Genomic DNA, 15,831 nt, shown 5'->3' with positions numbered 1-15,831 from the left:
ATAACAAGAGCACAAAACTCTGCCAAGGCAACACCAACATCCTCTCAATGGTTAGCCAGAGATGATTTTTAAAATGAGAATATCTGAAATAAACTCGACTGCTCTCACAAACGAAAATACTAAAAATGAATCCAACCGCTCTCAAAGGTTAAGTAAAAAAAAAAAAAAGGAAAAATAATCCAGAATCTTTGTCCTGTGCCATATTGATCCCAAAATCTAATCAATTTGTGCCAGTCATGAGGTCAAACATCCCTGAAAGTTTTATCCGAATCCATCCAACAGTTCTTGAGATATCTTCTTGTCCACAAACACAACTGAATACCTCCGCTATTTCTAACAGGTTGACTTACTGCATAGAGGCCCCAACGTAGGAGTCTCCGTGCCCGAGAGTATGCGAGGTTTGTTATGAGTTGGCAGAATTAGTTGAGCAACAGACTTAAATTATCTGACATTGTTTAGTTTTGTCCTTTTAATATTGATTCAGGATTGCTGAAATAAATACCAGTTATATAAGTGGACTCAAATCAATGTCCTACTAAAATATTGTCGTTCAGCAAGACTTAGCCTTATATTTCACAAAATAAACTGTTCTCTCTATTTATTGCAGGGGTGGAGAAACTATTGCAAGTGTATAAAGACCGACCAAATTTTGCAGATGCTGATGCACAAGACGAAGCAAAGAATCGTTTGATGCAGGTCTGGTGGCTTTCAATGCTTTCTTTCCTGAGATTCTCAATTTTGTTGTTTTTTTTCGTTTTCACAAAAAGATTCACATTTAAATGTTGTATAACATCATCATCATCACCATTTAATATCCATTTTCCATGCTGGCATGGGTTGTACAGTTTGTCAGTAGCTGGTAAGACCAGGAGTTGCACCAGGTTCTATTGTCTGTTTTGGCCTGGTTTCTACAGCTGGATGCCTTTCCTAATGTCAACCACTTTACAGAGTGTACTGGGCACTTTTTATGTGGCACCAGTACAGGTGTTTCTTATGTGACACCAGCACTGATGCTGTTTACCTGGCACCTGTACAGGTGCTTCTTATATAGCACCTGCAGTGTTGCTCAGTAGCTTACATTTAGGGTAAGCACTTGTGTGTTGAGAGTACTGCTGTACCCCATCTCTGAATGCAAGGGTTGGTGTTTCATCAGGTGGCCAAGCAGCTCTGTAAGTATTTCAATCCTTTCCGCCACAGCATTAGAACTGCACAGAGCTGTCACTCACTGATGTGGATAACAAAGCTCCTGCACAAGTTTCGAGTCAGATTTTGTAACTCTGGGCCAGATGTTTCTGTCATCCGCAATACTCAATCTTGCTGCACCACTCGTCCTTTCTCTTGAGCTAGATGGTTTACTTTTCCACTGGCTTCTGGCAATTTTCTGGCAACGTCTTTTGTGAATCTTGCTTCCAACAAATCCTCTCACAGGAATGGTACACTCAGTGCTTGTTTGCTGCCAGGTGAGCCCTGGTAAAGCATAACTGTAATCAAAGACATTTTATTTATCTATATGTCCTCCTCTCCTCTTTTTTTTTTTATAGATGGTAAATTTTAATTTGAGCTAAGATTTATGTGCCTGTTCTGGAGATAATCATGCAATCACATAGATTTCTTCAAAAATATTATACGCATACATGATTATATATATATATATATATATATATATATATATATATATATATATATATATGTATATATGAGCATCCAGTTGAATGGTATTAACTCAAAAAGGAAATGCTTATGAGTGTGATTAAAATTCCATGGACCCTGCATGCTGTCCCCTTCTTTTGTAAAGAAAATTGATTTTGAAATGTTTGTTGTTGTGTCCACATAAAGCCTTTTTCAATAGGTTGAAAGTTTTTATGGAGCTCTGTACACTGTTAACCCATATCTGCCGCCACTCTCTTTCTCTCTCTCTCTGATCTAACACACTCGAGTATTATATGTCTAAGTGACCAGGTGTCTTCTCTGTGTTACAGGTAACATTTACACTGAACTTCCTTGAAGCCAGCCACTTGAAGATAAACACTGCATTATCTGTGATAAATGGTCAGAGCAAACCAAATCATCGGTTTGTTCAATATATAGAGACCTTAAAGGACAAACAGGTATGGCTAATTAACCCTCTCGTTACTGTCAAAAAACCATAAATAAAATCATTAGAGATTAAAAAAAAAAAAAATTAGATTTACATGAAGTGGCTGTTTGTGGGTTGGGGGAGTGAATATCTAATGTTCTGCCTCTTATTTCGGTGGGTTTTGGGTTTGCAAGATTCTTGATGTGAATTTCATCATCATTTAACATCCGTCTTCCATCCTGATATGAATTTGTGTTTTGAAACATTTTGTTGTATCTCTAACTGATCAATTGATTGACTGAATGATTAATCAAACAAACAATTAATTAAATGGTTAATAAAAACAAGGAAGTGAAATAGAACCAGTGCATGTTTATTGTTGGCATAATGACCTTCCCAGAATACACCAAAATAAGTTTTACGTTTTCTTATATTGTAGTTTTCTTATTGAAGCATCATTTACTTATTTTTTCCAGCATCATGAATCGAGTATATTAGCAATACGCTCATTACCAGTTTCTCTCTCTGTATTATATGTGTATGCACACATGTATCATCATCATTTAACGTCCGTTTTCCATGCTGGCATGGGTTGGATGGTTTGACTGAGGGCTGGCAAGTCGGGAGGCTGCACCAGGCTCCAATCTGATCTGGCAGAGTTTCTACAGCTGGATGACCTTCCTAACGCCATCCACTCCAAGAGTGTAGTGGGTGCATTTTACATGCCACCAGCACGGGAGCCTGTCCAGTGGCACTGGCATCAACCATGCTCGGATGGAGCTTTTTACATGCCATCAGCACAGGTGCCAGTCAGGCGGCACTGGTATCAGCCACGCTATATAATCTTTTAACATCCATTTTCCATACTGACATTGGAATTTGATGCAGTCCTGCGACTCACTGGATCCTGTCAAACCGTCCAACCCATGCCAGCATGGAAAGAGGACATTAAATGAGGATTATAATATATATATATATATAAGAGAGAGAGATAAAGTTTTCTTAATGCAAATTGTTTCTTTATTTTTAGGGCATTCCAACATCAACACTTCGACTTCCTCTTAACGTAGCATTAGAAGGTGGCACCTCATACATAGCCACTTCTAACAGCACGGGCAGTGTTGAGCATTCTCCTCCTGTTTCACCGTTTGATGATTTCGACCAAGAAGGTTTTTAGTCAAGCTTTTTTTCTCATTGTTTTTCTTCCTTGTGAACTGCACAACTCTCTCACATTAGAAACACAGAGACCAGGTCTAACATTCTGTCTGCCCTCATCTCCACTTTCACCACCATCTGGTCCTTACATGAAATAAACACAGTCCACTCTGCTGCCAATATTTATGCCAGACCTCCTCGTTTTACACATCATTTCATGTTTTTCCTTCATATTTGACATCATCTACATCAGTGGTTGTCATCTAGGTTCCATATATTTTTGGGGGCCCACATAAGATTTTGTTAAAATTCATGTGCAATGAATTGGTTTTAGTCCTACAAATACACAAAATATTTTAACAATTTTTATACAGTCCCTAATGAGATTTAATTATAAAAATCTATTTGGATTTTTTTAAACCCCGAATGGCTCTGGGGGTCCATCCATGTAGAATGGGAATCAAAGAAGTCTGTGGATAAAAATGGTTCAGAAACACTAAACTACATCAATTGCACAAGTGAGGGACGAGCTACAAAGAGCACTGCTCCTGCTGCCTTCCCATTAATTTATCAAGCGCACACACACACACACACACACAATCATCATCATTGTCGTTTAACATCCACTTTCCCTGCTGGTATGGGTTGACTGAGGGCTGGCAAGCCAGAAGGCTGCACCAGGCTCCAATCTGATCTGGCAAAGTTTCTACAGCTGGATGCCCTTCCTAATGCCAACCACTCCGAGAATGTAGTGGGTGCTTTTTATGTGCCACTGGCGCAAGGGCCAGTCAGGTGGTACTGGCAACAGCCACGCTCGAATGGTGCTTTTTACGTGCCACCTGCATGGGTACCCATAAATGAAATTCTATTCTTTATAGAAACTGTAATACTAAATGATTAAATGCATCTTCAACTTAGTCTTTGTTATATGTGTGTGCTGTTTATCTTGTCAAAGACCACTTGTGTCATTCAGGAATAAAACGGTTGGTAGAGTAGTAGGGCAGATGGCTGGTGACACACTCCCTCTCTTTCATGATCTACTTGTTTTATTTCCGGGTTCAGTCCCACTGCATAGCACCTTGGGCAAGTATCTTCTCATATAAGCCCTGCATTGGCTAAAGTTTTGTGTGTGGATTTGGCAGACAGAAACCAAAAGAGGCCTGTCATATTGATGTATGTATGTTTACACTGTCAGTGTGTCTTAGTGTTGACTGAAACAAAAGACAGACACACACACACACACACACACACACACTAAAGTGGTTGCCTTTAAGAAGGGCATCCAGCCATAAAAACCAAGCCAGATTAGACTGCTATTTAGTACAGCCCTCCAGCTTGCCAACATGGAAAACAGACGTTAAACAGTAATTATGGTGGTACACAGACTCATTATATCTACCCCACCTCTCTCTCTCATATATATATATATATAAATGTACAGATATTTGACTATGTTTCTTTACGTTTTTCCAGAATTTTCTGATGACGAGTTTGACAATAATTATGAGTATCCAGGTAGTGTTGGCAGTACTGGACAATGCCGAGTAATGTATGATTACTCAGCGAACGCTGATGATGAGCTTGACATCAAACTAGGTAAGACACTTTTTACCATTCTGTATTTAAGAGATGAGGAATTATTTACATTTGACGGTTATTTGTCCTCCTCTTGTTTGTTGATAACACAACATTTTGGCTGATACACCCTCCAGCCTTTATCAGGTGTCTTGGAGAAATTTCGAACCTGGGTTCTCATTCCTAAGGTATTTTTTGATGTTATCATTATTATTATTCAGGTCACTGCCTGGAATTGAACTCGGAATCTTGGGTTAGTAGTCCATGGGCATATGGCATAGTGGTTAAGAGCGCGGGCTACTAACCCCAAGATTCTGAGTTCAATTCCGGGCAGTGACCTTAATAATAATAATAATAATAGAAAAATACCTTAGGAATGAGAAACCAGGTTCGAAATTTCTCCAAGACACCTGATGAAGGCTGGAGGGTATATCAGGTGAAACATTGTGTTAACAACAAACAAGATGAGGACAAATATCCGTCAAATGTAAATAAGACACTTTTTAGTTTAAAAAAAAAAAATCTCATTTCTCTGTTCCGTTGACTAACAACATTTCAGTTCCTTCTACTATTATTATTATTATTACTGCTGTTATTATTATAGTTAAGTTGCTACCACATAATAAAGAGTATTAATAACTTCAATATCCACTACTGTTTCTCGTTAATCCGTCCTGATACCAAAGCTGTAGTTTATGCTGTCATTGACTGCTTCTATTCGCTAATCTCTTCTATTTCTGTTCTGGCTTAATCTCAAGACAGCTTTAACAAATTGTAATCAAAGGTATTCCAGCCAATGGTGATTCTGCCTTTATGTGTGTGTGTGAATGGGTTTTGAAGCCTGTCCTTTTCCTTAATGGCCTATCAACTTGGGAGAATCTTCAATTCTTAAGATTACACTCCACTAGCCACTTTGTCCAACCCATGCCAGCATGGAAAGCGGACCTTAAATGACAATGATGATGACTGAGTTATTTTTCTTAGCTCATTTTAAAATTATATATATGCAATGTATAGAGTATTGCTGCCATCTAATCCTATTTCCAGGAAAGTGGTCTTGGTCTGGTTACTGCTGTGTTTAGCAGTATTACTGTGTGTGTGCTTCACAGACCGAATGTAGGAAAACCTATGATAAACACAAACTGCAGTCTATGCCTTTTGTCCCCTATTACGCTAGGTTACCAACTGAGAAGACTGAAGCAACATAAAATGAAGAGTTTTGCTCAAGAGCTCAATGCATCTTACAACCCTGGGTCCAACACTCTAACCACTTGTCCATGCGCTTCCACTAGGTAGAAATAGAGAGAAGTAGAATAGGCTGTTGTTTAAACCCTGAACAAACTGATATGCAATCAAAAGCGTTCTAGCCATGACCATACTATTTATATATGTGGATTTTTCAGCCTTCTTGAGATTTGGCTGCTATTTTTTGGCAGATTAAGCTTCCACATAGAACAGGTGTGGGGGACCACTCTCCTGCAAACAACTTCAAAAATTGACAAGGTCTCTTAGAATTCACAGAAAAAGCCCAAAACAAAAAAATTTATTATAAACTACATAGTTATGAATTTGAAAAATTAAATATTTTTCTCTCCCGCCCGCCCCAAGGGGTTGACAGTTGCGCTTTATTGCTAAAGAGCTTCTCTCCAACTGATTGATCCACCGTTGGTGCTCTCCTTATCTGTCTCACATACTGAATTATCTCCCTTCCATCATGTTCCTTACATGCAGTCTATACGACGTGGGTAGAATGAATATATTCCATAACAGTCTCAGACTGTGGTTCCTGGTTTGAAGTGCTGCACTCCCAGAAGATGCAAGATGGCATTTCAGTGGGCACAACAAAGAGGAATGGTGTGTTTTATTGACCATTGCTTTTCGGAATAAAATTAACTAATTCTTGAAAATAGTTATTAAACATACTAAGAACTGTGTCTTTGTTACATTTTCAGTGAACATATCCGTATCATCATCATCATCATCATCATCGTTTAACGTCCGTTTTCCATGCTGGCATGGGTTGGACGGTTTGACTGAGGTGTGGAGAGCTAGCAGCTGCACCAGGCTCCAATCTGATCTGGCAATGTTTCTATAGCTGGATGCACTTCCTAATGCCTAAGAAACAAAGGCCTTGGTCAGTGGACATTGCTGTCATAAAAATGACATGAAATGGTGTCAATTGAAATTCTGCCACCACATATATAAACTGTTTTATTTGGGCCAAGGTAGTAGTATCAATGTAGTTTGCTCAACCTGCTAGAAATAACAGCCAAATTTCCTTTTAACTCGCTGCATAAAATGTAGTTTTGAGAAATTGGGCAGGATGGTCACTACTGGAATGCCTTTAATCAGATGTTTGTTCATTTAGAACTGACCTGATGTTAAAGAATAAAAGCCGTTATATTGATTAGATTAAACAAGATCAGGATCCAAACTGAGATGGTTGATTCAACTTAATTTGTTGCTTTTAGAAAACTTATTCACAAGCAAAGAATTGACCCTTAAAATTTTTTTTTTTGTTTTTTTTGTTTTTACATTTTCAGGTGACATAATCAATGTTTACACTCGTCAACCTGATGGCTGGTGGCAAGGAGAGTTACATGGTAAAGTGGGGATATTCCCTGCAAACTATGTGGAGGAGATTTAACAGTTTTGTGCGTGCGTGCATGTGTGTGTGTGACAGACTGAAAACTTTTAAAAGGAACAGAGCAAAATTTTGGCTAATTCTGGAGACCAGATTTTTTTTTTTTAAGAAGATAAAAACTTGAGTGGAAAAAAAAGAGCAAAAGACTGAAAGTGAAACACGAAGGGCAAAACTGAAGGGACTTCTTCCCTCACCTTACACATCTCACACACAACCTGTGTTTGTGGATCAGAAATGAAGGACAAAACTACATCAGCTACAGCAATTGTCCTTTCAGCTTGTATATAGTGCTGCTACTACTACTACTATTATTCCTGTTACTACTACTACTACTACTACTCTAGTCATAATAGTTTTGACTTAATTATTTATCGGACAATGGATAAAACATGTCCGGTAGTTGAAAAATAGTCTGACATTGTTATCGGACAATTGAATGTCCGATAGTTGGCTGTTGTCTATTCTATTTGCTTTTTACAGTCAGACAGGAGTTGTTAAACAACTTCCTTCTTTTCTTCTTCTTTTTAATTTATTTTTACTTTTCTTCTTGACAAATTCTCTGGTGATGTCTTTGATGATACAAGCTCATGCCAAACTAAAATAAGATACAGAGAGGCTTTGTCCATCCGGCTCTCTCTCTCTCTCTCTCTCTCTAACTCACTCATGTATTGTTTGTCGATCAAAACGATCAATGCTGTCCCTTACCAACATATGAGTCACTCACTCTTGTTACTCCCCACACAACTCCAGGCTGCTGTGAATTTACTGTGAGCAGAAAGACCCCCCCCCACCACCACCACTCCTTTATATGCTCTGCTATGGCAATGGGACATACTGGATGGTATTATATTATTGTTTAAATACTAGATGGCCAACAAGCATGTTTTCAAACTTCAAAATCTTACTTTAGCCATTGAGTCATAACTCTCTCTGTTCAGCTAATTAAACAATGGGTCTTTCTCTTACTTAAAGATTGATTAGATTAACGGTAACGAAAAGGCTTACCTGCTAACTCAAGAAAATTGCTCCAACAACATGCAACTATTTGAAAATATTTTCACTCGTCTTAACATTGAAAAATAGATAACAAACGCCACCTTTTTATTGCTTGGCTGTATTCAAAGTGCAGTTTAGCAGATCTTGTAATGGTGTTTTGCAATTGGAAGTATCAGGTTGGAGTTCACTTGAGTTAGTTATCATAGACTTAAACAGTCACAGAGACAACTTTGTTCCTGTCTAAAATATGGAGAGGCTCAATCGTATTATAGACTTATTTTCACCCACAGTTAGAACGTAGTCCTAAAACTGCACTACAGGCTAAGAGAATCTTAACTTAATCATTTTAGGGATTGTCTTCTCTCTGCTGCTGTTGATTCTGTTGTTGTCAGTAATATTCTAAGACCTAGTTGATGTGTATTTTACTGTAACAGACTGCCTGGACTATTGAGAATTAGTGGAGAGAGAAATTTCTTTGGAAATATAAAATTTGATCTGTGGAATTCCACCTCTGATTCACAGGCCAGCAATATTAACTAGAAAAAGTATTCTAGATAACCCTACATATCTGTCCTCTTAAAAATAAAATGACACAAACATTCTGCTCTTCTGAACATTGCCAAAACACCAAGAACAAAAAAAAAAGACTACAAAATGACCACAATCCTGTATGTAAATAGAAAGTCCCGACTGGCCATGTGGTTGTTAGGACACAATTGACTTCCTCATGATGCTGTTTGGAAGTCCCTCCGCTCTACAGGCTAAACACACATTCACAGGAAAACAAATGAATAAAACCCTCATCAAATTTACTATGTTCCCACCACACCTTTTTCTCTGGATTTTGGGCCATGGATGGACACACAGCAAAGCACCAGCAATAGGAGACTACACAAAAATCACTGAATGCTTTCAGCTGAAAATTTTGGCATCCTTAATCCAAAACTCAGCCTGCTGTGACTGTTATATATATGTATATATATAAAGTAAAATGAAAGCAAAAAAAAAAACAAAAAAAAACGTGCATTGCAGATTGCACATTGCTGTTATGGAATCACGCATAAGACTGATGCAGTGACGTACTTTGTTAATACTTAACATTTTGGTTTTGGTGGTTCTCTTCACACATTTTGGAGATACACCAGAAGGAATCTTTCAAGTTGGATTACAAAACAAAAAAAAAACTTCTCAAAATAAGAAATTTTAAGCTTCTAAATTTGTTAAAATCTAAGTGAATACTTAATAAAGAGCAATGGAATTTTCCAGAGACTTTGAAAGCTCATGCATTTTGTCTGTGTTGTTGTTGTTGGGTCTTGGTTTCAGGTGGAATGAACGACAGTCAACTCCAGTGGAATCAGAACACACAGGAATGAAACTAAATGAAGGTTTAAAGTGGCTGTGGGGTTAAGTCACAAGGGACTAAACCTTGAAACCACAGAGAACAGAAGATATATACATATATAATAAATACACACACAGACATATATATAATAATAATGAAATTATTGTGTACAGTGCTCAGGTGCACTACAACTCATCAAAGGTGCATGTGCAGTACATGGAATTATGTACAAATGACAGGTAAGGGAACAGTGTATGGGTTATGATATACATGTGTGCATGCATATGGAAGGTGGGGGGATATGAGGTGTAGTGTTGGTGAATTTCAGGAAGCATGGAGGTTTTAAAGGATACAATGTCTTAGCTAACAACTGAAGCAGGTAATTTGTTCCATGCTTCGAGTGTGAAAAAATGTTTGCAAAACTCATGGGAGCTGTGCTGTATTGACTTTATAGGTATGCCCACATGTGTTAGACACATGGAGCTCAAAAAGGTGCTCGAGGTGGTTAATAATTTTGTGGGTGTTTACTAAGTCAGTTGCCAGACATTGGAGCTTCAATATATACACACACACATACACACATCACATGTCTGCATTTATGTATGTATACATACACACACACGAGGTAGTCATGTAAAAAATATATATATATATGTGTGTGTGTGCTTTTATATTATTAATAAATTCATAAAATTATCAATAATATTCACAGGAAATCAATATTTAATATTTCGAAAGATATATATCCAATATGACATGGTAATATAATAAATTTAAAATATACGAAATATAAATATATATAAAAATATGAATGTAGATAAAGATACATGTGAATATAAATGCATATAAAAATTTATGCGTAATTAAGCATGAATATTATAAAGTCTAAAATTTTTAAAAATTAAACATCTGACGATCGTTTCGCGGATATTATTATAATCACAATGTAATCAAAAGATCAGCATACTATCAATAATTCCGCTCTTCGGAGATGAATGGATTTATAATCTATGTATTAAGAACGAATGGTATATGTAATATTAATTAAAAAATATTACAGTGTATACTGTCCTTTAAATAAATTGTAAAATTAATCCTCCTATAATTTGGAAAGTTCATTTTTTTATCCTTTGTTGAAATTTTAAGTGATATATATTTTTTTAATAAAAATTGGTACGTTTTGTTTTTCTGAATATATATAAGACTTCGGTATGTAATTATAGTAAAATTCATCTTGTTGTTGGATATTTTGGTAGTCCTATGAATCCCATTCATATTTTTTATATATATTTATATTTATATTTCGTATATCTTAAATTTTAAATTTATTATATTACCATGTCATATTGGATATATATCTTTCGAAATTTGAATATTAAATATTGATTTCCTGCGAATATTATTGATAATTTTATGAATTTATTAATAATATAAAAACACACATATATATATATATTTATTTGCTCAAAATAATAGAGCACTCAATATAAGTTCAGTTACATATTCTTTTAGAATATTCCTTATAAAAGTTATATATATATAAGGTCTCAGAGAAGATAATAGAATCAGAAGCCTGATACCAAAAGTTTCATGCCAATATATTCAGTCAGTTTGATTAATGATTGACAGCTTTGTCATTCAAATAGCAATGTTACATGAGATTTCTTAAGTTTACAGATATTGCAAGATGTGAAACGACAATGAACCAGTGGTAAAGAAAATTTAAAGGGAAGTAATCATACAAGGACTATAGTGTTGGTTACTTCCCTTTTGGTTTTACTTGGCAATAGACATGGATATAATCGCATATTCCTGATTGTGTTTACGTTGTATCTGTCTCGGGTGGGGCCTGAGGGGCATATGACCCCTTCTAAATAATGTTATTACGCCTTTTTCTCCTGGAATTGTATTCCCTTCTTATCTTGTGCTCTCCCTCTGAAAAATTCCAGGGACTGGCCCTCTGTCTCACTGGTAATCACTTCTGTTTTCTAATCGACCATTCTGTATAAGACTAAATCCTGTCTGTGCAGTATGATCACTGGACAGTCATGGAGTTGATGGATTACTGGCATTTTGTCAGGGCGACAAGGGTTCCAGTTGATTCGGTCAACAGAACTGCCCCTGCTCGTGATATTCTTTTCTACTCTAAGCACAAGGCCTGAAATTTGGCGGGAGGAGGGGTCAGTCGCTTAGATCGACCCCGGTATGCAACCATGAGCCAGTGAGGGTCTTTACATCAAAGGTTGTTCTGTTTTAATACAGACTTATCCACGGGAAAGCCCACCCAGCAATAATAATGGAGTGAGCAATATATACGCAAAAATACATGCTGGTTAAAGCAGAACCCAAAACTCCATGAGCAAAACAAAGCAATATGCAAATTAGAAGAACTGTTATTTGTACAAATTAACAAAATGCAAATACATGTACTAAACAAGGCAAAAGTCACCAAACTCAGTTCAATACCAAATCAGAACAGAACTGAATTAGAGCAATGGTTTAATTTTAACTGTGGCACCCACAGGGGTGCATGCAGCCCTCAATAGTCTTCTCTCCACGAATTCTTTTATTCTTTGTTTCAGTCCTTTAACTGCGGCCATGCTGGAGCACCGCCTTTGGTCGAGCAAATCAACCCCAGGACTTATGCTTTGTAAGTCTGGTACTTATTCTATCAGTCTCTTTTGTCAAACTGCTAAGTTACAGAGATGTAAGCACACCAGCATCGGTTGTCAAGCGATGTTGGGGAGACAAACACAGACACAAACATATACACACACACACACACACATATATACATATATATATATATATACGATGGGCTTCTTTCAGTTTCTGTCTACCAAATCCACTCACAAGGCTTTGGTCGACCCAAGGCTATAGTAAAAGACACATGCCCAAGGTGCCATGCAGTGGGACTGAACCCGGAACCATTTGATTGGTAAGCAAGCTACTTACCACACAGCCATTCCTGCACCTAAAATTTTTTCTGGGCCTGCTAGATATACCTACCAAATCCCCTCAAATCATAAGCTCCTAACTTAAGCAATGGAACATCACTTTCGGTGCACTGAGTCTAAAATTAGCTCAGGGTGGTCATGACTTTGATGAAAAGAGATTCCTTTGCAGATGATTTGTACCAGGAGTTGCTGAGTTTCACGTAATAGAGAGATTCCAGTCACAGCCTTATGAGACATTGGTGGCTGTTGTTGTTATTTATGACAACCAAGTCATACCTGATAAGCAAAAGTGCAAGGAAGAGCTTCCAGCCATGACCATCCTGTCTTTTTCATTATCAAAGCGTTTTGGGATTTGGTTTGCAAGATTCTTTATGTGAGTTTGTGTGTTGAACTATGTTTTGGTGTGTCTGGGGAGAGTCATTCTCTTTTGGTGCCTTATTATAGGAAAGATAAATAAGTAAATGAGTGGAAACTTTACCAGTGTGTGTGTTAAATAATAAGGCACAAAAAGAGAATGACTCTCCCCAGGCACAACAAAACATACATTATAATCCTTCTTTATTTAACATGTTAAGTTTGACTTGGTTGCTATTTCTAGCTGATTGAACAGCCATGTAGAACGTCTATTAACTTTGTATCCCAATATTGATTAATAAAATGTAGACGAGATAAGTTAAGAAGCAGAATTGAAGACTTGAAGACAAGAAACGGCAACTCTGCTACTGAACAATGGCATTGGGCTTCATTTTGGAAAGCAGGAGAAATAATTACACAGACAATGAATAATGAGTGATGACTAAACACTGATTGTAATATTTACATCAGCTGGTTTTAACAAAATATTTTCAGGTGAATGTTTACCTGGCTGTGTTATGAGGCTAATTAATAATTTACACTCAACATTGGCTCACTATTCACACACACACACATTTATACACTTAAGTGTGTGTGTGTGTGTGTGTGTATATATATGTATGTATGTATATATATATATATATATATAAAAACACTGGTTTTGTTTATGCTTAGAACAAATACACTGAGTTTCAATTGGTACTCGTTATCTTGCCTCGGGAGAGGAATGCCTTAATTAATGAGTATCTCGGGAGACCTGGATGAGATTTGTACACACAAGCAGACCTACATAAGTATACGCACACTAACATATATACATATATGTACACTTACATATCATTTACATATATATACGATTAAAGTATGTGTGCGTATGTATGTGCATGCATGTGTAGCTGTGTGCTAAGACGTTTGTTTGCCAACCACATGGTTATGGGTTCCAACAGTGCTCCATATATCAAGTGAACCCTGGGGTACTCTTTCACCACAACTTTCTCTCACTCTTTCTTCCTGTTTCTGTTGTGCCTGTAATTCAAAGGGTCAGCCTTGTCACACTCTGTGTCACGCTGAATATCCCCGAGAACTACATTAAGGGTACACGTGTCTGTGGAGTGCTCAGCATGCTAATTTCACGAGCAGGCTGTTCCATTGATCGGATCAACTGGAACCCTCGACGTCGTAAGCGACGGAGTGCCACGATAAACTGTATTAACAAATATATATTCTCCTTCATTAAGACACTAAGATATAACTTGAGGGAGATTTAGCTACTATTTCTAGCTGTTTGATGACTTAACCAACCACATAAAATAGCAGCTATTTTTTTTGCTCATATCATATCCTGCTACTTCAAAACATTAAATAATTTAACCGTAGGGATGTTGTGGTTATAATGCCTATTCTCATAGGTCTACTCAGCCAGTCTAACTTGTAGACTAAACAACAAAAATAAACACTACCACCACCAACACCACCCCTACCTGAAATTTAGTACATCTCCCCACCACCACTAGAGAATAAGAGAAAGGGGGAGATAAAGGAACAGAGAATCAGGTATCAGTTTACAGTGGAAGCGGGGTGGGGTGGGGAGGGAGGTAAAATGAATATAAATAACATCAGAAAATAAAAACAACACTTCCCTACCCATGCACTCATCTATCTGGGTCTTCGCAACCTTGATGGAGACGACAAGGGGTGGGGCAGCAGAATTCGGGAGAGTGAAATGTAAATAACCTACAACGGAACTGTAGATTATAAACAATGCTAATCCTTTCTACTGTATTTGAAATTTGGTGGGAGGGAGTAGTCGAGTTCATTGACCCCAAGTGTTTCACTGGTACTTAATTTATTGACCCTGAAAAGATGAAAGGCAAAGTCAACTTCAGTGGAATTTTAACTGAGCGTAACGACAGCCTTATTATAAAAAATGATGATAATAGTTTCAAATTTTGCCACAAGGGCAGCCACTTTGGGGAAGGAGATAAGTCGATTGTATTGACCAGTGTGTCACTGGTACTTAATTTATTGACCCCGACGAAAGGCAAAGCTGACCTCAGCAGAATTTGAACTCAGAACATAGCGAAATAACATTAAGCACTTTGCCCAGCTTGCTAATGACTCTGCCTTATTATAAATAATAATAATAATAATAATAATAATAATAATAATCTTTTCTATTTTAGACACAAGACCTGAAATTTGGGTGGACAGCGTAGTCAATTACATGGACCCCAGTTGCTTAACTGGTAGTTATTTTATGACCTTTCCCCCTCCTCCACGAAAAGGAAGAAAGGTCAAGTTGCGCTCATTAAGATTTGAACTCAGAATGTTATACCAGAAGAAATGTTGCTAAATATTTAGCCTGGCACCATAACAACTCTGCCAGCTTGATGTAATAATAATAATAATAATAATGATAATGATAATGATAATGATAATAATAATAATAATAATAATGATAATGATAATGATAATGATAATAATAATAATAATAATAATAATAATGATAATGATAACAATAATAATAATAATAATAATGATAATGATAATGATAATGATAATAATAATGATAATGATAATGATAATGATAATAATAATAATAATAATAATGATAATGATAATAATAATAATAATAATAATGATAATGATAATAATAATAATAATAATAATAATAATGATAATGATAATAATAATAATAATAATGATAATGATAATGATAATAATAATAATA

General features: G+C 36.7%; 1 protein-coding gene across 1 annotated transcript in view; it reads left to right on the top strand.

The window, feature by feature from the left end:
* The window catches only part of LOC106869150 (nostrin), a 57,689-nt gene extending 47,960 nt beyond the window's left edge, over positions 1-9,729 (top strand). Inside the window, exons 10-15 of the mRNA XM_052970311.1 lie at positions 341-398; positions 608-696; positions 1,980-2,108; positions 3,108-3,246; positions 4,706-4,828; positions 7,351-9,729. Of these exons, the coding sequence (XP_052826271.1) occupies positions 341-398; positions 608-696; positions 1,980-2,108; positions 3,108-3,246; positions 4,706-4,828; positions 7,351-7,454 (642 nt within the window). The 3' untranslated portion in view covers positions 7,455-9,729. The remainder of the gene's footprint in view (positions 1-340; positions 399-607; positions 697-1,979; positions 2,109-3,107; positions 3,247-4,705; positions 4,829-7,350) is intronic.
* The last annotated feature ends 6,102 nt before the right edge of the window (positions 9,730-15,831 follow it).

This window comes from Octopus bimaculoides, chromosome 9, assembly GCF_001194135.2.
Source record: "Octopus bimaculoides isolate UCB-OBI-ISO-001 chromosome 9, ASM119413v2, whole genome shotgun sequence".
NCBI classification, from domain to species: Eukaryota; Metazoa; Mollusca; class Cephalopoda; order Octopoda; family Octopodidae; genus Octopus; species Octopus bimaculoides.
Note: the sequence above shows the minus strand (reverse complement) of the source record. Positions and strands in the feature narration are given on the sequence as shown.